The 24608-nt window shown below is 46.0% G+C and overlaps 1 protein-coding gene across 3 annotated transcripts in view; it reads right to left on the bottom strand.

The window, feature by feature from the left end:
• Nucleotides 1-3449: 3449 nt before the first annotated feature.
• Nucleotides 3450-24608, bottom strand: part of ppl (periplakin) — a 60305-nt gene continuing 39146 nt past the window's right edge. For 2 of the 3 annotated variants that reach the window (XM_045715828.2, XM_045715829.2), the window contains 13 exons: nt 23015-23137; nt 21578-21724; nt 18386-18537; nt 16879-16982; nt 13403-13560; nt 12982-13160; nt 12646-12784; nt 12192-12385; nt 8876-9026; nt 7641-7724; nt 7387-7503; nt 6798-6890; nt 3450-6651 (listed from right to left, as the gene is read on the bottom strand). In XM_045715828.2, coding sequence (XP_045571784.1) covers nt 3985-6651; nt 6798-6890; nt 7387-7503; nt 7641-7724; nt 8876-9026; nt 12192-12385; nt 12646-12784; nt 12982-13160; nt 13403-13560; nt 16879-16982; nt 18386-18537; nt 21578-21724; nt 23015-23137 — 4308 coding nt within the window. In that variant the 3' untranslated portion in view covers nt 3450-3984. Of the gene's footprint in view, nt 6652-6797; nt 6891-7386; nt 7504-7640; nt 7725-8875; nt 9027-12191; nt 12386-12645; nt 12785-12981; nt 13161-13402; nt 13561-16878; nt 16983-18385; nt 18538-21577; nt 21725-23014; nt 23138-23547; nt 24519-24608 lie in introns of those variants that run through there. The other variant, XM_045715830.2, reaches the window with a different exon arrangement.

Below are 24608 nucleotides of genomic sequence, written 5' to 3'. Positions count from 1 at the left end.
TCTCTGCTACCGCACGGCAAGTGGTACTGGAGCGCAACGTCTAGTTCCAATAGGTTCCTTAACAGCTTCTACCCCCAGCCATAAGACTGATGAACAATAAATCAATTGGCCACCTGGACTGTTTACATTGACCTCTTTAACTTTTTTTTACAGTTTCTCAGCGCACTGGCTCTATGAACAGTCATTAGACTCTACCCACACATCTCACACATATGACAATGACTCACACACACACACACACACACGCACACACGCACACACGCACGCACACACACACACACACACACACACACACACACACACACACACACACACACACACACACACACACACACACACACACACACACACACACACACACACACACACACACACACACACACACACACACACACACACACACACACACACCACACCTAGTCACTTTTACCCCTACCTACATGTACATATTTGTTCAATTACCTAAACTACATGGTACCCCTGCACACTGACTATTTTATTGTGTTAGTATTTCCTTCTTTTTATTTAGCTAATTCTTCTTACTTTTTAACTCTGCATTGTTGGGAAAGGGTTTGTAAATAAGCATTTGACGGTCCACACCTTTTGTATTCGGAGCATGTGACAAATAAAACACAGATTCCAACATGAATGGATGAAATGAAGGTAATATTCACAGCCCCAGACAACCCCTTTTATCTGTAGGCCTAAGCAATGCTAAATCTGTTTCTAGAAGCCTTTATGAAGGATAGGTGTGTCTGATTGGTGTGTAACATGTTGCCACCAATTAACCTTTTTACAGTGTGCCTATTTAACCTTTCCCCCATGCGCCACTGAAAACATGTTTTTATTAGTTTGATCTCCCACAATAGGGACTACAATAAGGGGAGTTTCTCTCTTTATTGTAAACCCTCACCTCACAATACAGTGGTATAAAGACAGCTACAGTTGTTCATATTTGACTGTAAATCACCTGTGTTACAAACAGCCCACGTTTTACTAATCTAGTTAAACCAAAACAATGCATATTACATCATTATCCTAATGAGTGTTTTATAAATCAGACACCTTCTAAACTCTTTGTTTTCCCCGAATGACATCTGAACATGGAACATTTGGCATGTTCCGGAATAGAAGCCCGGAACAAGAGGAATATTTTATTCAAGGGTTTAATTCATAAAAGCAGATTGAAAATAGAAATCCTCCTAGTGGTGAAATCATTTCCTCACAACATTATCCTGACAATGCAATAAACACAGACACTGAATTTAAATCAGATGACATAAGGTATTTCTGGATAAGACATCTCTTAGGTCTGAGTTTACATCACAGATGGCACCCTATTCCATATATAGTGCACTACTTTAGACAAGGGGCCATAAGGAGCTGGTCAAAAGTAGTGCGTTATATAGGGGGTAGGTTGCCATTTCAGAGGCACCCATTTTTAATAAATTGGTGAATTGTGTTTCTTACATAACACAAGATTACATTGTCTGTCTAGACCGGATTTAGTAATTTCATCAAAATCCCAGGATTAATTGTTCTAATTATATTTTTGTGTATTTCCTATCATAAGCCCCATCGGGACGGTCTGTCCAGTCCACTGTGTCCGAGGTGTTATCCCAAATGGCACCCTATTCCCTTTTGAACAGCCCTATTGGCTCTGGTTAAAATAAGGTCACTATGTAGGGAATATGCTTCCATTTGGGACACATATCCAGGGTGAATGGCTTGTATACCCACATAAACAAAATACTACAGTTTACAATACTGCCCTACCAAGCAAAAAGGCAGTAACTACTCATAGTGTGGAACTAAGAAAAATTGCTTTTATTTACCTTGGTTTCACAGTAACTTTATGCAGTTACTGCTAATACAACCCCCATTTTCTCCAAAACACAATACAATAGAGGCAGGATACTTATCCACATGATTAAGCATGTATTTAATGTAGCAAAAATTACATTAACTCATTTTTCGACCAAATGAGCAGTTACTGCCTTTTTGCTTGGTAGGGCAGAATAGTATACTATAGTACTTACAACGGGTCGATTGTTCTGAATGGTATGTGTTGAGTTTGATCATTAGTGAGTCTATTCATGTGTGACAATATTCAAGATGGTCATTATGTAAAGCCACTGTAATAACGTCCATTTTGTTTTCAGTTGGTTTGTTTGGAGAGGCTTTGCTGGTTTGAGGTCCAGGCAGTTTATTGGCAGTACCCTCTTTAAGTAAAATTATTTTGTATTTCTAAAATATCTATTGTGTATGTAACTGCAGTGGTTCACTGTTCTTTCTTTCCTACCATCAGAAGTACAGTATTGTCTGTCACAGTTCTTTGGTCTTCTTGTGAACTTGGGTCAGCTGAATCTCTGTTGTATTTCAGAAAGCTATCTAGCGGAAGTAACAGATCTAAGAAGTGATTTTGGAGTACTCTTGTTAATGTCCATTATCTGTGTCAAACAAGCAAACCTCGAAGCTTTAATAAACTTTGCTTGTTCTTCACATCTGATTCTACCGTTTCCCGTTAACGGGACCAGGACCGGTCTAACGTTTAGAAGTGACAGTTGTAAAATATTTTTTTATATTTCTGGTGTTGTCTGGGCCGTTGCATTGCTCAGAACTGTTGACCCAACTCAGTAGGTGGCCTGTCATCAACCTGTGTCTTGTGTTCTGGTTGAGGTGTTCTCCTCATTAAACAGTAACTGGTGTAGTCTGGTAGTTGTGCCATTTTAGCACTAGTCGACAGGTGTTACTTCAATATACTACAGTGATGTCCGCAAAAACACTACAGTAAATACTAGTCATGTCTGCAAAAACACTTGAGTTAATACTACTGTCATGTCCTCAAAAACACTACAGTAAATTCTGCAGGTTACTACAGTAATGTTCGCAAAAACACTACAGTGAATACTATAGTATACTACAGTCATGTCTGCAAAAACACTACAGTGAATACTATAGTATACCACAGTCATGTCCGCAAAAACACTACAGTGAAAACTACAATATACTACAGTAATGTCCGCAAAAACACTACAGTGAATACTATAGTATATAAATATAGTAAGACTACAGTATTTAGACCATAGTATGTTTTTATATGGGTAACGATGACCTTCATGTAGTCTACTGTAGCCTACTGTGATAAAGCCGTGGATGGTTTTGGCTGGTTTGGTTGGTGGGAGGACTGTTCTTTCACCATTACAAACAAATTGCTGAAGATAAGAGGGTAACTGACTGGTTCAATGACCAGATCTGTCCTTGAGATTAGCAGGAATACGGTGGTTTTCAAGAAAAGCTGTACAGTTATATTTCTTTCAATAAATACAAGCTTCATGTATGGAACATATGCCTAAAGTTGACTTATCACGCTTATCTATAAGCAATATATCTTTGTAAATCTATTTGTGTTTAAAACTGGCCTACTTTTTAAAGAAACACACAACAAGTTTACCCTTTACCATTTGACTGTTTTATTTCTTATGTAAGACATGTAAAACAGGACAACTGAGAGACCAGACCGTTTTACAGTAGCATACCACAGACCGATATTACCAATATCCATTCATATCCTTGTGTATGTAAATTCAATCCCATGTTCAAAACAAAATACAGATATTTAAAGTACTACCTCTAACCCTGTACCCAGTGTAAGTAGTTTAACAAGCTTATTCCAGGGACAGACAGAAAACACTTCTACAACCATTTGACTGGCTATAAACACCAGTTTGTGTATTTATAGTGTATTATGCGTTTGAAAATAAATATAACAGTGCAATGTAGAGAGAGAGAGAGACAGAGAGGAGGAAGTATACATATAAAACGAACATATTGTTTAATGTTAGATCAAGAACGTCAGAATTAAAACATTTTGGAAGATTCAAATCTAGTGAAATCCAAAATCAAGAAACGGCACACATTTCAAACTCATGGTAGTCAGAAACATAGACCGTTAAAAAAGTAGTTTGTTCAGATGTTTATTTTTCATTTGGTCTTTCCCGACACCATGACTCCGAACTCCTGGATGGTGATCTCCTTGTCATGGTACTGCTGCAGCTGGCGGTTGGTGATGTTCCCAGCCCTCAGGGCGTCTTCAATGGAGAACCTCTTCCCAGACTTCCTGTCGTGGAGAACAGAGGACTCCCCCTTGGGGCCCTTGACACTGATCTCCTCCCAGTCGCACTCCTGGCTCTGGAGGTTCACAAACATCTTCCAGTCGATCAGCCCCAGCTTGTAGGCCTCCTCCGGCCTCATCTCCTTACCCGAGTCGGGGTCAATGACCACGATGGATCTCCTCAGGTGGCTCTCCCTCTGCTCCCTCTTGATCTGGATAGCCGACAGGCTCTTCTGTAGCTTCTCGATCTCCTCATCCTTCTGGCTGGTGATGGCCCTGAGTTCGGCCAGCTCCCTCTGCAGTGAGTCTAACCTCAGCTCTAGGTTCTTCCCGCTCTCCATGGGGGCCGAGTTGGAGATGCTCCGGGTCTCCGTGGAGGTGATCTGGATCTCGGACTGTAGCCTGCGGATGTCATTCTGTAGCCTCTGGTTCTCCTGCTGGAGGCGACTGCTCTCGTCGCGGATGTAGTCCAGCTCCTTGGACGACTTGGTGTTGGTGAACTCCATGTCGGACAGGCGGGACTTGAGGCTGCCCAGCTCCTGGTCCAGCTCGAGCCTCCTCCTCTTCTCCTGTTCCAGCGTCCTCGTCATCGTCTCGATCTCCAGCTCAGCCTCCGGGTCTTTCTCTACCTGGATGGTCTCGGTGCGCACCACCTTCTCCTTCACCACCATCCTCTCCAGGGTGACCTGCTGCTGGAGCAGGACGTTCAGCTCCTTCTCCAGCAGGGTGCGCTTGTGTCTCTCCTCTTCCACCTGCAGCTTGAGGATGGAGTGCTCTTTCTCTTGCTGGGGGTCCTGCTGGAGAACCACCATCTGTTTCACTGTGACCCTCTCCCTGTTCTCCTTGTCCCTGATCTCCATCTCGTTCAGCCTGACCCTCAGCCTCTGGATCTCCAGCTCTGCATCACGCCTAGCTCGGCGTTCTCGCTCCAGCTCCTCCAGCTGTGCGTCCAGGTTGGCCTTCTGCTTCTGAAGTTGGTAGAGCTCCTCTTTCAGGGTCTCCCTCTGCCTTTGTTCATTGTTGATGTTCTGTATGAAGGTGCTGCACTCTGACCTCAGTAATGGGTCCTCCTCCATCTTAACCACCTCCTGCTGCACCACCTTCTCCCTGACCTGGGACAGGTCGATCTTCCTTAGCCGGATCTTCTCCTCATTAGCTGATCGCTCCCTCTCCAGGTCCAGGCGTTTCTTCTGCTCGTCCGCCAGCTTCCTCTTCAGAATCTCAATCTCCTCCTTGGTCTTGGGGTTTTCTTTGTACTCCAGCACCTCATTAACCACCTCTTTAATTTGCACCTGGGGCTTGGTGTCCTTCCACCGCTGAATCTCGTCCCTCAGCTGCCTGATCTCCATCTCTGACTTCTCCGTCTGGTGCGTCTTGTCCACAATCTCGTTGCGGAGTTTCTCCAGCTCCCTCTCGGTCTGCGGGTCTGTCTTGTACTTGATGACTTCCTTGATGATCTCCTTGATCTCGATCTGCGGACCTCTGTTTCTCAGCATCTTCAGCTCGTCCTGGTGGGACTTCAGCTGCTGGTCGGCGTCTCTGTACCTCCTCTGGTGCTCCACCAGTTCCATGCGTAGGTTGGCCACTTCAGCCTCAGCCTTGGGGTCGGGCCTGACGATCTCCCTCACCTTCTCCTGAACTATGACCCTTGACCTTTCCTCCTCTAGGCTGGAGATCTTCCTCTGGAGGTCGGCGCGCTCCCTTTGGGAAGACCGGTGCTTGGCCTTCTCATTCTCGTGTTGCATCCTGAGATTCTCTACCTCCCTCTCGAAGGCCATATCCTTCTCTACCTTCAGCACCTCCTTGATGGAGATCTTCTCCTCAGCCATGGACTTCTCCTTCTCCAGCCTGCGGAGCTTGTCCTGGAGGAAGCGCAGCTCGTCCTCAAGTTGCTTCCTGGCCTCCTGCTCCTTCTGCTTCCTGTCCAAGAGGATGCGGTACTCGTTCTCCAGTTGCGGGTCGTTTTGCACTTTAATCACCTCCTCCTCTGTGATCACCTCCTGCTCCTTGGACTTCTGCTGTGCCAGGAGCGTCACCTGCTTGGTGATCTGGATCACCTCATTGTCCTTGATGGTCTTCTTCCTCCTCAGCTCTTCCAGCTCCTCCCTGAGCCTCCTCACCTCCTCCTCCTGGCCACGGTCCCTCTCGATACGCAGGACCTCCTTCACGGTGTACTGCTGTGCTCCTTCTTTGATCTCTGTTTCGATGCGGCGCAGCTTCAGCCTCAGCGCCTCCAGCTCGTTGTCCATGACCCGGGTGACCCGGGTTTCATCTGATAGTTTCTGACGGACATTGTGGACCTCGTCGTCCAGAGTAGGATCTGGAACCTTCTTGATGATCTCCTTCTTGACGATGGTGTCCTCCGGCTTCTGGCCCTCCAACATGTAGATGTCCGTCTGGATTTTCTCTAGATCCTTCTCCAGCTGCTCCCTCCTCTGGATCTCGTCTTTCAGTTGACTCTCGATCCTCCAGGCTTCTTCTCCGGGAGCGGCAGATTTCACTTGCTGGACATTGTTTGCAACGATCACGTCTGATTGCTGAGAGAGAGGGAGAGGAGGCTGGGGTTATTTTTTTAGAAGTAATGGCAATGATGTTTATTTAGAATGATGTGACATTTAAATTCTATTTTGGATCTATATAAAGATGTGCAACATTGATTGTTGAACATTCAGGAGTATCTCACCTGATTCATAAGGCCTTGCGCAAACTGCAGATTTGCCATCCTTTGCTTGTTAACTGCATTCACTTCGGTGAATTTAGCTTCAATGGCAGATTCCTGTAAACAAGGAGATTAAGAAAACGTATGGAACCAGGGGCATCATTTGCTACTGTTATTTTACTGCTGCTCTTTAATCATTTATATCTTTATTTTTTACTTCACACTCATTTTTCTTAACTGCATTGTTGGTTAAGGGCTTGTAAGTAAGCATTTCACTGTGAGGTCTACACCTGTATTCGGCGCATGTGACATAACATTTGATTAGATTTGTTTTTCAGAATGTTCATTAGAAGATGTCGTTCAAAAGACTTCCTGAAAATGTATCAAAAGGTATCACATTACAACGTGTAATATGCATTGAGGTAATTGTCAAGGGCTGACTCTCAAATTACACAATATTCCATATCAGTGGACTACTTTTGACCAGGGCCCATGCACCCTATTCCCTATACAGTGCACTACTTTTGACCTGGGCCTTATGACCAGAGTCCAAAAGTAGCGCACTAAATAGGGAAATGGGTTCCATTTGGGCCACAGCTGCAGTCTTCCTTACCTCTTCCTTGACCCTGAGTGCAGGGGACTCCAGTCTGCTTCTCTTGTAGGTCTGAGGGACCAGCCCATCTTCAAGGTCCAGAATTGACTTGAACTTCTCAGTGTCATTCTCATAGTCCTGCAAACACAAATTAGTCAAATCAATTATTCATTGAGAGGAAGAAAAATTAGAAAAAGAGTTACATCAAATCGTATACATTTCTCCTAGCCGTAGGTAATCACAACTGATGTGTCGATCAGTGTTCATTCCCCTACCTTGACGGCTTGCTGGTAAAGTTGGGCATTTTTCGATACGTTGTTCAACTCAGACTCCTTCTTTTTAATGTCGGAGAGCAGGTTCTGTGACAACACAGAAATCAACATTTTAGACCAAAAAACAGGACAGGACCAGTAGAGGTAGAGGACTTTGACTAGAGGTATAGAAACAACAGGACCATTAGAGGTTGAGGACTTTGACTAGAGGTATAGAAACATAACAGGACCATTAGAGGTAGAGGACTTTGACTAGAGGTATAGAAACATAACAGGACCATTAGAGGTTGAGGACTTTGACTAGAGGTATAGAAACATAACGGGACCATTAGAGGTAGAGGACTTTGACTAGAGGTATAGAAACATAACAGGACCATTAGAGGTTGAGGACTTTGACTAGAGGTATAGAAACATAACGGGACCATTAGAGGTAGAGGACTTTGACTAGAGGTATAGAAACATAACAGGACCATTAGAGGTTGAGGACTTTGACTAGAGGTATAGAAACATAACAGGACCATTAGAGGTTGAGGACTTTGACTAGAGGTATAGAACCATAACAGGACCATTAGAGGTTGAGGACTTTGACTAGAGGTATAGAACCATAACAGGACCATTAGAGGTTGAGGACTTTGACTAGACGTATAGAAACATAACGGGACCATTAGAGGTAGAGGACTTTGACTAGAGGTAGAATAAAAGATTAGTCTAATGCTTTGGATCAAAATAGTACTCTTTCCATTACAACTAGAAAACTGACTGGAACCTCTCAGCAGAAAATATTTTTTGAGCTCAGGACAGGATTGTGAACACCTGACTATCCTCAACCGTGCTGGGGTGAAGTTTTCCCTAGGTACAGATCTAAAATCAGTTTCCCCTAGGTACAGATCTAAAATCAGTTTCCCCTAGGTACAGATCTAAAATCAGTCTCCCCTAGGTACAGATCTAAAATCAGTCTCCCCTAGGTACAGATCTAAAATCAGTTTCCCCTAGGTACAGATCTAAAATCAGTCTCCCCTAGGTACAGATCTAAAATCAGTCTCCCCTAGGTACAGATCTAATATCAGTCTCCCCTAGGTACAGATCTAAAATCAGTCTCCCCTAGGTACAGATCTAAAATCAGTCTCTCCTAGGTACAGATCTAAAATCAGTTTCCCCTAGGTACAGATCTAACTCAGCTTACCTCCCCCAATCCTAATATTAACCATTAGTGGGACAATCAGAAACCAGCCACCTACCTTCTGTTTTTCCAGCTTGGTTTCCACCTGACTGAGGTTGTCTTTCTCAGTTGGCTCATAGTTTGGCACGCGGGACAGCCAGTTGTTCAGGTTGTCGTAGTCACTGCGGTAGTTGCTGTACGACGTCTTAGCCCTCTGCAGGCTCTGAGTTCTGTAACACACCACAACACAAAATGAACGTAACACACCCACAACACAAAATGAACGTAACACACCCACACCACAACGTGAACGTAACACACCACAACGTGAACGTAACACACCTCAACGTGAAAGTAACACACCACAACGTGAACGTAACACACCGCAACGTGAACGTAACAGTAACACACCGCAATGTGAACGTAACACACCACAACGTGAACGTAACACACCACAACGTGAACGTAACAGTAACACACCACAACGTGAACGTAACACACCACAACGCGAACGTAACACACCACAACGCGAATGTAACACACCACAAGGCGAACGTAACACACCACAACGCGAATGTAACACACCACAATGTGAACGTAACACACCACAACACAACGTGAACGTAACAGTAACACACCACAACGCGAACGTAACACACCACAACGCGAACGTAACACACCACAACGCGAACGTAACACACCACAACGTGAACGTAACACACCACAACGTGAACGTAACACACCACAACGTGAACGTAACACACCACAACGCGAACGTAACATACCACAACGTGAACGTAACAGTAACACAACGTGAACGTAACAGTAACACAACGCAACGTGAACGTAACAGTAACACACCACAACGTGAACGTAACACACCACAACGTGAACGTAACACACCACAACGCGAACGTAACACACCACAACGCGAATGTAACACACCACACCACAACGTGAACGTAACACACCACAACGTGAACGTAACAGTAACACACAACGTGAACGTAACAGTAACACACCACAACGCGAACGTAACACACCACAACGCGAACGTAACAGTAACACACCACAACGTGAACGTAACACACCACAACGTGAACGTAACACACCACAACGCGAACGTAACACACCACAACGCGAACATAACAGTAACACACCACAACGTGAACGTAACAGTAACACACCTCAACGTGAACTTAACACACCACAACGTGAACGTAACACACCACAACGTGAACGTAACAGTAACACAACGTGAACGTAACAGTAACACAACGCAACGTGAACGTAACAGTAACACAACGCAACGTGAACGTAACAGTAACACAACGCAACGTGAACGTAACACACCACAACGTGAACGTAACACACCACAACGTGAACGTAACACACCACAACGTGAACGTAACACACCACAACGTGAACGTAACAGTAACACAACGCAACGTGAACGTAACAGTAACACACCACAACGTGAACGTAACAGTAACACACCACAACGAGAACGTAACACACCACAACACGAACGTAACACACCACAACGTGAACGTAACACACCACAACGTGAACGTAACACACCACAACGCGAACGTAACAGTAACACACCACAATGTGAACGTAACACACCACAACGTGAACGTAACACACCACAACGTGAACGTAACACACCACAACGCGAACGTAACATACCACAACGCGAACGTAACAGTAACACACCACAACGTGAACGTAACACACCACAACGTGAATGTAACACACCACAACGCAAACGTAACACACCACAACGCGAACGTAACAGTAACACACCACAACGTGAACGTAACACACCACAACGTGAACGTAACACACCACAACGTGAACGTAACAGTAACACACCACAACGTGAACGTAACAGTAACACACCACAACGCGAAAGTAACACACCACAACGCGAACGTAACACACCACAACGCGAACGTAACACACCACAACGCGAACGTAACAGTAACACACCACAAAGGGACCGTAACACACCACAACGTGAACGTAACACACCACAACGTGAACGTAACAGTAACACACCACAACGTGAACGTAACAGTAACACACCACAACGTGAATGTAACACACCACAACGCAAACGTAACACACCACAACGCGAACGTAACAGTAACACACCACAACGTGAACGTAACACACCACAACGTGAACGTAACACACCACAACGTGAACGTAACAGTAACACACCACAACGTGAACGTAACAGTAACACACCACAACGCGAAAGTAACACACCACAACGCGAACGTAACACACCACAACGCGAACGTAACACACCACAACGTGAACGTAACACACCACAATGCGAATGTAACACGTAAAATCACAATACAGGTCTGGCTACGATGATTCTTGTTCTTGGCTTCAACCTTTTTTTTTACCAGTAGTAAAGGGCGACGAACGCTCAATCAGTCCTCTAACTTCACAATTATAATTTATGGATGTCAAAGGTTACATTCCAATTCTCTACCTTCTCCCGAAGTGTGCACTTGTACACTTCCCTTTATGTATTTAAAATGATTGGACTGGTGTAAGAAATATGTTGGAAATGGGAACGCCCTCCAGTCATACTTGTACCAATCCAATGATTTTGAGTTCTGGAGAAGGGTAGAAAATCGGAACGCAGCCACAGGGTTCAAATGCACCTTAGAGACTGCTGCCTTATGTACAGTACATAGTCATTGAACACTGGTCACTTTAATAACGTTTACATACTGTTTTACCTACTTCATGTCTATATACTGTATTCTAGTCAAGGCAATTCTATATAACTACTGCTGTACACACCGTTTCTATTCATATACTGTCTATACACACCATCCTATATAACTACTGCTGTACACACCGTTTCTATTCATATACTGTCTATACACACCATCCTATATAACTACTGCTGTACACACCGTTTCTATTCATATACTGTCTATACACACCATCCTATATAACTACTGCTGTACACACCGTTTCTATTCATATACTGTCTATAATGTTTATACACACCATCCTATATAACTACTGCTGTACACACCGTTTCTATTCATATACTGTCTATACACACCATCCTATATAACTACTGCTGTACACACCGTTTCTATTCATAAACTCTATGTCTATACACACAATCATCAACATAGATGTTTATATTCCAGAGTCTGACAGTCTTGTTCTAATATTTCTATATTCCTGTCATTTGTATTTTGTAGATTTACATGTATTGTTACTACTGCACTGTTGGAGCTAGGAACACAAACGTTTCACTACACCCACGATAACATCTGCTAAATATGTGTACCCAACCAAGAACATTTGATTTGATAATTTATTTGAAGTCAAAGTTGTGTCAGTCCCTTTACCTGGAGTCGATCTGCCTGTTGAGGTTGTCGTAGCGTTTGTTAAGTTTCCGGACCTCGCCCTCCTGCCTCTCGATGTCGGGGCAGTGCTCCTGCAGCTTGGTTGCCATGGTGTCACAGCTGCCTTTGGCCGCACGCAGGTTAGCCTCCGTCTCCGTCACCGCGGACCTCTTGGTCTTCAGCTCTGATGCAATATCCTGTCAGGAGAGGAAGTGAGGTTGAATTGTGTGTCTGGGGGAAGTTCTGCCCCAACCAGGACAAACTTGAGATATGAGTGTGTGGCTCAGATCTTCCAGCTCATCATATATTTGTACTGTATGTCATTAGAAAATATGCTTTTGCCTTTGGTATCTGAACTGTAAAAGTACAATACATTTCCTTTGTGGAGATGATCTATTTGGATCTAAACATGAATCCTGATGAGAATAAATGAGCGATCAGAGGGCAGCCATCTTACAGCCAGTTGACGCTGTGTCTTCTCCAGAGATGAGATGTCTGCTGGGGCGACTTCCTCCCTGACCAACTTGTTCTCGTAGCTGGACAATAAAGATTTCCCATTTTGAAGGGAGTTCTCCAGGCGGTTGGAATTCTGAAGCCTGTAAACAAACACATGATATGATTAAATTACATTTGATTAAAATGACATTTAAAATGTGTTTAAATAGTGTCATAGTAGCCTACAGGTTAGTCATCCTAGTGAAACAGGAAAACTCTCTCATAAAGTAGAACTGGTCCTGAGTTTTGTGTAACTACTACCATCTCTACTAACAAGTCAAGTAGAAAAGCTACTCACTTGTCCTCGGAGCACTTGAGCAGCAGGTTGATCTTGTCGTATTTGTTGTTGGCCTCGTTCACCTTGCCGTTCAGCTGAGGGGCGCTGGCACATTTAGGGTTAGAGGTCAGGAACTTCTCAGCCTCCCTCACCTTGGATGACTTCTCCGGCTCGATCTTACGAACCACGGCCGCAATGTCCTGGTGGAAGAATATGGGATAAGCATAAAACAAAAGTGTACACTTCCTGGAACTAACTAATAGTACTTCCTCGATAAGCATAAAAAAACTGTCTCAAGACTTTCTTTGGTAGGATTAAATGGGTTTGAAAACTGTATCGAAAGGATTCTAGTCTAAATAGGACAGGAGAAGAGTAGAGGAGGAAAAGCATCTCTACCGCTCCACACCCTCTGTGCAGAGAAAGGAGAAAAACGATGAACTACCTTGACGTCCTGCAGACGGTCAGCGCTGTCCTGCAGTGGCCTGGTCTGCTCCAGCGGGGGGCGCACTCGAGAGTAGATGGCCTTCTCCTGTTTGTCCAGATCACTGGTCACCTTGTCCAGACCGGCCATCAGCTGGCGACACTGCTGCTCCTCCTTGTCTACAATGTTCATCAATCAATCAATCACACACCAAAATAACACACACAACAAATCATATACAACCAGACTCAACAATCACAACATCCATACACAATCAATCACACACACACACCAAATCAGATACGACAACACACACACACACACACACACAGAATATAGAACCAGACACTCAACATAACATCACATTCACAATCAGACAATCACACTGGCCTACAAATCACTACATGTTTTATGTTTTGTTTTAAGCTGCAGTTCTAGTGATTAACTCCAGTAGTAATATGATGATGACATGACATGCCAACCAATCAATCACATTTATTTATAAAGTGCTTTTTACACCAGTAGATGTCACAAAGTGCTTATACAGAAACTCTGTAGCTGTAGAAACACGGTGGCTAGAAACACCTTCCTAGAAAGGGCAGGAACCTAGGAAGAAACCTAGAGAGGAACCAGGCTCTGAGGGGCTGACCAGTCCTCTTTCTGGTTGTACTGGGTAGAGAGGAACCAGGCTCTGAGGGGTTGACCAGTCCTCTTTCTGGTTGTACTGGGTAGAGAGGAACCAGGCTCTGAGGGGCTGACCAGTCCTCTTTCTGGTTGTACTGGGTAGAGAGGAACCAGGCTCTGAGGGGTTGACCAGTCCTCTTTCTGGTTGTACTGGGTAGAGAGGAACCAGGCTCTGAGGGGCTGACCAGTCCTCTTTCTGGTTGTACTGGGTAGAGAGGAACCAGGCTCTGAGGGGCTGACCAGTCCTCTTTCTGGTTATACTGGGTAGAGAGGAACCAGGCTCTGAGGGGCTGACCAGTCCTCTTTCTGGTTGTACTGGGTAGAGAGGAACCAGGCTCTGAGGGGCTGACCAGTCCTCTTTCTGGTTGTGCTGGGTAGAGAGGAACCAGGCTCTGAGGGGCTGACCAGTCCTCTTTCTGGTTGTACTGGGTAGAGAGGAACCAGGCTCTGAGGGGCTGACCAGTCCTCTTTCTGGTTGTACTGGGTAGAGAGGAACCAGGCTCTGAGGGGTTGACCAGTCCTCTTTCTGGTTGTACTGGGTAGAGAGGAACCAGGCTCTGAGGGGCTGACCAGTCCTCTTTCTGGTTGTACTGGGTAGAGAGGAACCAGGCTCTGAGGGGCTGACCAGTCCTCTTTCTGGTTGTACTGGGTAGAGAGGAACCAGGCTCTGAGGGGCTGACCAGTCCTCTTTCTGGTTGTACTGGGTAGAGAGGAACCAGGCTCTGAGGGGCTGACCAGTCCTCTTTCTGGTTGTACTGGGTAGAGAGGAACCAGGCTCTGAGGGGTTGACCAGTCCTCTTTCTGGTTGTACTGGGTAGAGAGGAACCAGGCTCTGAGGGGCTGACCAGTCCTCTTTCTGGTTGTACTGGGTAGAGAGGAACCAGGCTCTGAGGGGTTGACCAGTCCTCTTTCTGGTTGTGCTGGGTAGAGAGGAACCAGGCTCTGAGGGGCTGACCAGTCCTCTTTCTGGTTGTACTGGGTAGAGAGGAACCAGGCTCTGAGGGGCTGACCAGTCCTCTTTCTGGTTGTACTGGGTAGAGAGGAACCAGGCTCTGAGGGGTTGACCAGTCCTCTTTCTGGTTGTGCTGGGTGGTGATTATAAGGAGTATACAGCCATTAAGGCCAGATGGTTCTTGAAGATGTTCAGATGATCATAGATGACCAGCAGGGTGAAATAATAATCACAGTGGTTATAGATCAGGGCTCTCCAATAGGTGGATGGAGATCTACCAGTAGCTCACAGCCTACCTATGAGTAGCTCGCCATGTAGCTGGAATCCTGAGTGGCGCAGCGGTCTAAGGACCTGCATCTCAGTGCAAGAGGCGTCACTACAGACCCTGGTTCGATTCTAGGCTGTATCACAACCAGCCGTGATTGGGGGATCCCATAGGGCGGCGCACAATTGGCCCAGCGTCGTCTCGGTTAGGGTTTGGCCGGGGTAAGGCCGTCATTGTAAATAAGAATTTGTTCTTAACTGACTTGCCTAGTTAAATAAAAAGGTTAAATAAGACATGCATTTTTTTTCATGTGTTCCTTCGCAAACTGTCATAAACATAAAACTCCAGGCTGCCACCCAATCAAAGATACATTGACATTCACCCACCCCTAGTTAGCTACACCTGGCTTCAAAATCCTAACCCGAACACAATATCTGCCAACCTGAACAGCCTAACCTGAACACAATATCTGCCAATACATTTCCAGCAATATTACCCGTCTGTCTGTCTGGTCTGCGTGTTTGTTTATCAATCCATGTAGCCAGTTAGTTATCATTAGCATCGCTATCTTAAAATCAGATGTTATTGGTCACATACAGGTGTTTAGCAGATGTTATTGTGGGTGTAGTGAAATGCTTGAGCTTCTATCTCCAACAGTGCAGTAATATCTAACAAGTATTATCTAACCATTTCACAACATATACCCAATACACACACATCTAAGTAAAGGAATGGAATTAAGAATATATAAATATATGGTCGAGCAATGTCAGAGCGGCATGGACAGAAAGACTTTCCCCAATAACCTTGTTAATTAAATGTTAACTGTAAAGTAGGCTTACCTGACAGAACTGTCATGATTATTTACATCAAACTCTGCCATGACACGAGCTGCAGTAGGCCGACAGAAACATCCCTAGAGCAACACATCTCTCTCTGGCTTGAGGCGCAATTAAAGGGGAATTCCACTCAAAAAGCGTTATGTTTAGGTCTGAAGGAAAAGGTATTCTGATGTGATTTAAGCACGGACATGGACTCAGAACACGGACATGGACTCAGAACACGGACATGGACTCAGAACACGGACATGGACTCAGAACACGGACATGGACTCAGAACATCCATTTGCTGTTTCTCTGTGAACAATTGTACTATTGAGAGTAAGAAACCGAGTCAAAACCAGGAGAAGAAAACAAATCTGGAAAATACTAAAGATGATTTTATGGGGCTGTCGTGTTGAATACTGGTTATTAACCATTATTTTACCAGGTATATTGACATATTTTGTACAGCAAGGACCCGGGGAAGAGTTGCCGGGTAGAGGAGAAGAGAAGAATGTGCCTATTTAAAAGCTATAAATACATTAAAAAAGAGTTGCTTGCTAGATGTTTCATTTTTTTAAAGCATCTCATGATAGAAAAGGCTGGAGAGCCCTGTTATAGAGGGTCAACAGCTCAGCACCTCAGGAGTAAAATGTCAGTTGGCTTTTCATAGCCGAGCATTCAGAGGTTGAGACAGGCACATAACATGACATAACATGACATACCATGACATACCATGACATACCATGACATACCATGACATAACAGTACCTACCAGAGCCAGCGGAGCCGTCTTTCTTCAGTTCCTCCAGGCGTTTGACCAGGGTAGTCTTACTGCCAGACACCTTCATCTTAATACCCTTCTGCTGACTGGCCAGACTGGAAACACACAACAGACCCTGTTACACAGTGTACAAGTACACCGTCTCTGGAAACAACAGACCCTGTCACACAGTGTACAAGGAACCAACAGACCCTGTTACACAGTGTACAAGTACACCGTCTCTGGAAACAACAGACCCTGTCACACAGTGTACAAGGAACCAACAGACCCTGTTACACAGTGTACAAGTACACCGTCTCTGGAGACAACTGACCCTGTTACACAGTGTACAAGTACACCATCTCTGGAGACAACTGACCCTGTTACACAGTGTACAAGTACACCGTCTCTGGAGACAACTGACCCTGTTACACAGTGTACAAGTACACCGTCTCTGGAGACAACAGACCCTGTTACACAGTGTACAAGTACACCGTCTCGGGAAACAACAGACCCTGTTACACAGTGTACAAGTACACCGTCTCTGGAGACAACAGACCCTGTTACACAGTGTACAAGTACACCGTCTCTGGAAACAACTGACCCTGTTACACAGTGTACAAGTACACCGTCTCTGGAAGCAACACAATCACAGGCACACAGTAGACAGACACATGCACCCCGCCCACCCCATAACACACATACACACACCTCTCCACCCTACCCCCATAACACACATACACACACCTCTCCACCCTACCCCCATAACACACACACCTCTCCACCATACCCCCATAACACACATACACACACTTCTCCACCCTACCCCCATAACACACATACACACCTCTCCACCATACCCCCATAACACACATACACACACCTCTCCACCCTACCCCCATAACACACATACACACCTCTCCACCCTACCCCCATAACACACACACCTCTCCACCCTACCCCCATAACACACACACACACCTCTCCACCCTACCCCCATAACACACACACACCTCTCCACCATACCCCCATAACACACACACACACACCTCTCCACCCTACCCCCATAACACACACACACACACCTCTCCACCCTACCCCCATAACACACACACACACCTCTCCACCCTACCCCCATAACACACACACACACACATCTCTCCACCCTACCCCCATAACACACAAACACCTCTCCACCCTACCCCCATAACACACACACACACACCTCTCCACCCTACCCCCATAACACACACACACCTCTCCACCCTACCCCCATAACACACACACACACACACACACACACACACACACACCTCTCCACCCTACCCCCATAACACACACACACACACACACACACACACACACACACACACACACACACACACACACACACACACACACACACACACACACACACACACACACACACACATACACACACACCACTCTCCACCCTACCCCCGTAACACACACACACCTCTCCACCTCTCCACCCTACCCCCATAACACACACACTTACCTGTTGGAGAGGGCGACAGACTCTGGGTCTGTGGGGGGGACCATGAAGCAGGCCCCTGGAGCCGTCAGTTTACGCCCGGCCGCGTCCTTCACCTCCCACTTGGGCCCCTTGTTACTCAGGAGGGTGTACCTCTCTCCACGCAGGATCTGACCCTGGGATGGACAACCACAACATTACACATAGTTTCACTCACTGATCTGGTATGGAAGAACCAGAACACAAACAGAGGTTCACTCACTGAACCACTTTGGATAAGGCCCTTAGCTTTTCCTGACCACATGACCTGACCAGGGAAACACTAAGCCCTAGTTAGTAAATTAGAGTTCACTGTTTTTACCGGTCAGGTCACATGGGGAAAAATCTAAACACAACACTGCGTTTCCCCTCACTGTTTGATCCAGTACCTAAATCTTAAGAGCTCTCGACTGCGCCACACACACCCCTTCCCTCACTGTTTGATCCGGTTTCTAAATCTTAAGAGCTCTCGACTGCGCCACACACACACCCCTTCCCTCACTGTTTGATCCGGTTCCTAAATCTTAAGAGCTCTCGACTGCGCCACACACACACACACACACACACACCCCTTCCCTCACTGTTTGATCCAGTACCTAAATCTTAAGAGCTCTCGACTGCGCCACACACACACCCCTTCCCTCACTGTTTGATCCGGTTCCTAAATCTTAAGAGCTCTCAACTGAGCCACACACACACACACACACACACACACACCCCTTCCCTCACTGTTTGATCCGGTTTCTAAATCTTAAGAGCTCTCGACTGCGCCACACACACACCCCTTCCCTCACTGTTTGATCCAGTACCTAAATCCTAAGAGCTCTCGACTGCGCCACACACACCCCTTCCCTCACTGTTTGATCCGGTTCCTAAATCTTAAGAGCTCTCGACTGCGCCACACACACACACACACACACCCCTTCCCTCACTGTTTGATCCAGTTCCTAAATCTTAAGAGCTCTCGACTGCGCCACACACACCCCTTCCCTCACTCTCCAGCTCATAAAATCCACTCCTAAAACCCCCCTCAGCCTGTGGCTGATCCACCAAAGGCTTAAATAAGATGCAGAGAGCACAGGCCTCTTAAAGGATTTAAATACATTACAACACAACACCACAGTCAAGGGACTGGAATGAAAGGAGTGAGAGTGAAGGAGGATGAGAGGAGGAGGAACCAGCGGAGAGAGAGATGTGGTGCAGTCAGATCGTGCTTAGTCATGATAACAGAAAAACATACCACACATAGGGATTACAGAATGACTGGAGACAGAGACAGGGGGGTAAAGCAGGGAGGGAGGAGAGGAAAGAGAGACGGAAAGGAGGAGAGAGAGGGGAAAAGGAGGAGAGAGAGGGAAAAGGAGGAGAGAGAGGGAAAAGGAGGAGAGAGAGGGGAAAAGGAGGAGAGAGAGGGGAAAAGGAGGAGAGAGAGGGGAAAAGGAGGAGAGAGAGGAGAAAAGGAGGAGAGAGAGGGAAAAGGAGGAGAGAGAGGGAAAAGGAGGAGAGAGAGGGAAAAGGAGGAGAGAGAGGGGAAAAGGAGGAGAGAGAGGGGAAAAGGAGGAGAGAGAGGGAAAAGGAGGAGAGAGGGGAAAAGGAGGAGAGAGAGGGAAAAGGAGGAGAGAGAGGGGAAAAGGAGGAGAGAGAGGGGAAAAGGAGGAGAGAGAGGGAAAAGGAGGAGAGAGAGGGGAAAGGAGGAGAGAGAGGGAAAAGGAGGAGAGAGAGGGGAAAAGGAGGAGAGAGAGGGGAAAAGGAGGAGAGAGAGGAGAAAAGGAGGAGAGAGAGGGAAAAGGAGGAGAGAGAGGGAAAAGGAGGAGAGAGAGGGGAAAAGGAGGAGAGAGAGGGGAAAAGGAGGAGAGAGAGGGAAAAGGAGGAGAGAGGGGAAAAGGAGGAGAGAGAGGGGAAAAGGAGGAGAGAGAGGGGAAAAGGAGGAGAGAGAGGGGAAAAGGAGGAGAGAGAGGGGAAAGGAGGAGAGAGAGGGAAAAGGAGGAGAGAGAGGGGAAAAGGAGGAGAGAGAGGGGAAAAGGAGGAGAGAGAGGGGAAAAGGAGGAGAGAGGGGAAAAGGAGGAGAGAGAGGGGAAAAGGAGGAGAGAGAGGAGAAAAGGAGGAGAGAGAGGGAAAAGGAGGAGAGAGAGGGAAAAGGAGGAGAGAGAGGGAAAAGGAGGAGAGAGAGGGGAAAAGGAGGAGAGAGAGGGGAAAAGGAGGAGAGAGAGGGGAAAAGGAGGAGAGAGAGGGAAAAGGAGGAGAGAGAGGGAAAAGGAGGAGAGAGAGGGAAAAGGAGGAGAGAGAGGGGAAAAGGAGGAGAGAGAGGGGAAAAGGAGGAGAGAGAGGGAAAAGGAGGAGAGAGAGGGAAAAGGAGGAGAGAGAGGGGAAAGGAGGAGAGAGAGGGGAAAGGAGGAGAGAGAGGGAAAAGGAGGAGAGAGAGGGGAAAAGGAGGAGAGAGAGGGAAAAGGAGGAGAGAGAGGGGAAAGGAGGAGAGAGAGGGGAAAAGGAGGAGAGAGAGGGAAAAGGAGGAGAGAGAGGGGAAAAGGAGGAGAGAGAGGGAAAAGGAGGAGAGAGAGGGGAAAGGAGGAGAGAGAGGGGAAAAGGAGGAGAGAGAGGGAAAAGGAGGAGAGAGAGGGGAAAAGGAGGAGAGAGAGGGAAAAGGAGGAGAGAGAGGGGAAAAGGAGGAGAGAGAGGGAAAAGGAGGAGAGAGAGGGAAAAGGAGGAGAGAGAGGGGAAAGGAGGAGAGAGAGGGGAAAAGGAGGAGAGAGAGGGAAAAGGAGGAGAGAGAGGGGAAAAGGAGGAGAGAGAGGGAAAAGGAGGAGAGAGAGGGAAAAGGAGGAGAGAGAGGGGAAAGGAGGAGAGAGAGGGGAAAAGGAGGAGAGAGAGGGGAAAAGGAGGAGAGAGAGGGAAAAGGAGGAGAGAGAGGGAAAAGGAGGAGAGAGAGGGGAAAGGAGGAGAGAGAGGGGAAAAGGAGGAGAGAGAGGGAAAAGGAGGAGAGAGAGGGGAAAAGGAGGAGAGAGAGGGAAAAGGAGGAGAGAGAGGGAAAAGGAGGAGAGAGAGGGGAAAGGAGGAGAGAGAGGGAAACTACAGTCTGAAACTACAGTAGGGTGGTGGCATATCCAGGTTTACCACATCAGTGTCTCACACACACAGGGTGAGGTAAAGTAGTGGAGGTGTCCAGGTGTAAAGGTTTACCTCGTCAGTGTCGAACTCACACAGCGCCTCGACGGGGAGCAGCTTCTGAGGGGTGTTCCTGCGGAACTGGAGGGGGAGAACCTGTAGACTGCGCTTCTCCAGAGCCTTCACACGCTCATCAAAGTGGTCCATGGCCTTCGCCTGGTCCTGCACCACACACACACACACACACACACTTTTTTAAAGAGCATTTTGGATTTATAGTTCTAAGGCTAATACGTTTGTCAAAATGTAAATGCTCTTGATTGAGTTAGGAGTTTAGATACCAGCCTGATAAGCAGACAGACCTGACAGACCAAAGAATTGTCTCTGCTTTATCCAACAGCTTTGTCATTGTTTGGCTGAAGCAGAAACAGATCTGTCTCCCAGACTTGTAGTAAACTACACTAGTGTAAAGCCCAGTCTTAGTAAACTACGGTAGTGTAAAGCCCAGTCTTAGTAAACTACAGTCGTGTAAAGCCCAGTCTTAGTAAACTACGGTAGTGTAAAGCCCACTGTTAGTAAACTACAGTCGTGTAAAGCCCAGTCTTAGTAAACTACGGTAGTGTAAAGCCCAGTCTTAGTAAACTACGGTAGTGTAAAGCCCACTCTTAGTAAACTACGGGTAGTGTAAAGCCCACTGTTAGTAAACTACGGTAGTGTAAAGCCCACTCTCAGTAAACTACGGTAGTGAAAAGCCCACTCTTAGTAAACTACGGTAGTGTAAAGCCCACTCTTAGTAAACTACGGTAGTGAAAAGCCCACTCTTAGTAAACTACGGGTAATGTAAAGCCCACTCTTAGTAAACTACGGTAGTGTAAAGCCCACTCTCAGTAAACTACACTAGTGTAAAGCCCAGTCTTAGTAAACTACGGTAGTGTAAAGCCCACTGTTAGTAAACTACGGTAGTGTAAAGCCCACTCTTAGTAAACTATGGGTAGTGTAAAGCCCACTCTTAGTAAACTACGGTAGTGTAAAGCCCACTCTTAGTAAACTACGGTAGTGTAAAGCCCACTCTTAGTAAACTACGGGTAATGTAAAGCCCCCTCTTAGTAAACTACGGTAGTGTAAAGCCCACTGTTAGTAAACTACGGTAGTGTAAAGCCCACTCTTAGTAAACTACGGTAGTGTAAAGCCCACTCTTAGTAAACTACGGTAGTGTAAAGCCCACTCTTAGTAAACTACGGTAGTGTAAAGCCCACTCTTAGTAAACTATGGGTAGTGTAAAGCCCACTCTTAGTAAACTACGGTAGTAAAAAGCCCACTCTTAGTAAACTACGTGTAGTGTAAAGCCCACTCTTAGTAAACTACGGTAGTGTAAAGCCCACTCTTAGTAAACTATGGGTAGTGTAAAGCCCCCTCTTAGTAAACTACACTAGTGTAAAGCCCACTCTTAGTAAACTACGGTAGTGTAAAGCCCACTCTTAGTAAAACATTGTAGTTGTAAAGTCCACTCACGTCCAGGTCTCTGATGAGGCTCTCCATCTGGTACATGTCCTTGAACTCTGGTTTGTACTTCTGGTCCACCTCTTTGTCCATTCTCTTCAGAAGGTCCTGGGTGTCTCGGGCCTCTTTGTGGAACTGGAGAGAAAACAGACACCGTCAGGAAAAACACTGAGGTAAGAACATCACTGAAAGCAGCTAGGGTTTATTTACACTAAGTTCGACTGGCAGCCAGTCGGTCTCTGCCTTAACCAACTCTGTTCATGTACCATGACATGCCAAGTCTGTAACTCAGAAACTGTTGCTTTGTGCAGCACATGCTTGTACACAAGCCTATCAAAATCCAATGACCCTGTTCAAACATTCAGGATTTCTTAAACTGAGGCTTTCTGAATAGATGTTGCTGTGACTCACCTTGTGGTTGTGGTCCATGTGTTTCAGGTGGTATTCAGGTCAGGTTGTGTTACAGTAGACTAATCACCTTGTGGTTGTGGTCCATGTGTTTCAGGTGGTATTCAGGTCAGGTTGTGTTACAGTAGACTAATCACCTTGTGGTACTCATCCATGTGTTTCAGGTGGTATTCAGGTCAGGTTGTGTTACAGTAGACTAATCACCTTGTGGTACTCATTCATGTGTTTCAGGTGGTATTCAGGTCAGGTTGTGTTACAGTAGACTAATCACCTTGTGGTACTCATCCATGTGTTTCAGGTGGTATTCAGGTCAGGTTGTGTTACAGTAGACTAATCACCTTGTGGTACTCATCCATGTGTTTCAGGTGGTATTCAGGTCAGGTTGTGTTACAGTAGACTAATCACCTTGTGGTACTCATCCATGTGTTTCAGGTGGTATTCAGGTCAGGTTGTGTTACAGTAGACTAATCACCTTGTGGTACTCATCCATGTGTTTCAGGTGGTATTCAGGTCAGGTTGTGTTACAGTAGACTAATCACCTTGTGGTTGTGGTCCATGTGTTTCAGGTGGTATTCAGGTCAGGTTGTGTTACAGTAGACTAATCACCTTGTGGTACTCATCCATGTGTTTCAGGTGGTATTCAGGTCAGGTTGTGTTACAGTAGACTAATCACCTTGTGGTACTCATCCATGTGTTTCAGGTGGTATTCAGGTCAGGTTGTGTTACAGTAGACTAATCACCTTGTGGTACTCATTCATGTGTTTCAGGTGGTATTCAGGTCAGGTTGTGTTACAGTAGACTAATCACCTTGTGGTACTCATCCATGTGTTTCAGGTGGTATTCAGGTCAGGTTGTGTTACAGTAGACTAATCACCTTGTGGTTGTGGTCCATGTGTTTCAGGTGGTATTCAGGTCAGGTTGTGTTACAGTAGACTAATCACCTTGTGGTACTCATCCATGTGTTTCAGGTGGTATTCAGGTCAGGTTGTGTTACAGTAGACTAATCACCTTGTGGTACTCATCCATGTGTTTCAGGTGGTATTCAGGTCAGGTTGTGTTACAGTAGACTAATCACCTTGTGGTACTCATCCATGTGTTTCAGGTGGTATTCAGGTCAGGTTGTGTTACAGTATACTAATCACCTTGTGGTTGTGGTCCATGTGTTTCAGGTGGTATTCAGGTCAGGTTGTGTTACAGT

Source organism: Salmo salar, chromosome 03 (genome assembly GCF_965601325.2).
Source record: "Salmo salar chromosome 03, fSalSal1, whole genome shotgun sequence".
NCBI classification, from domain to species: domain Eukaryota; kingdom Metazoa; phylum Chordata; class Actinopteri; order Salmoniformes; family Salmonidae; genus Salmo; species Salmo salar.
Note: the sequence above shows the minus strand (reverse complement) of the source record. Positions and strands in the feature narration are given on the sequence as shown.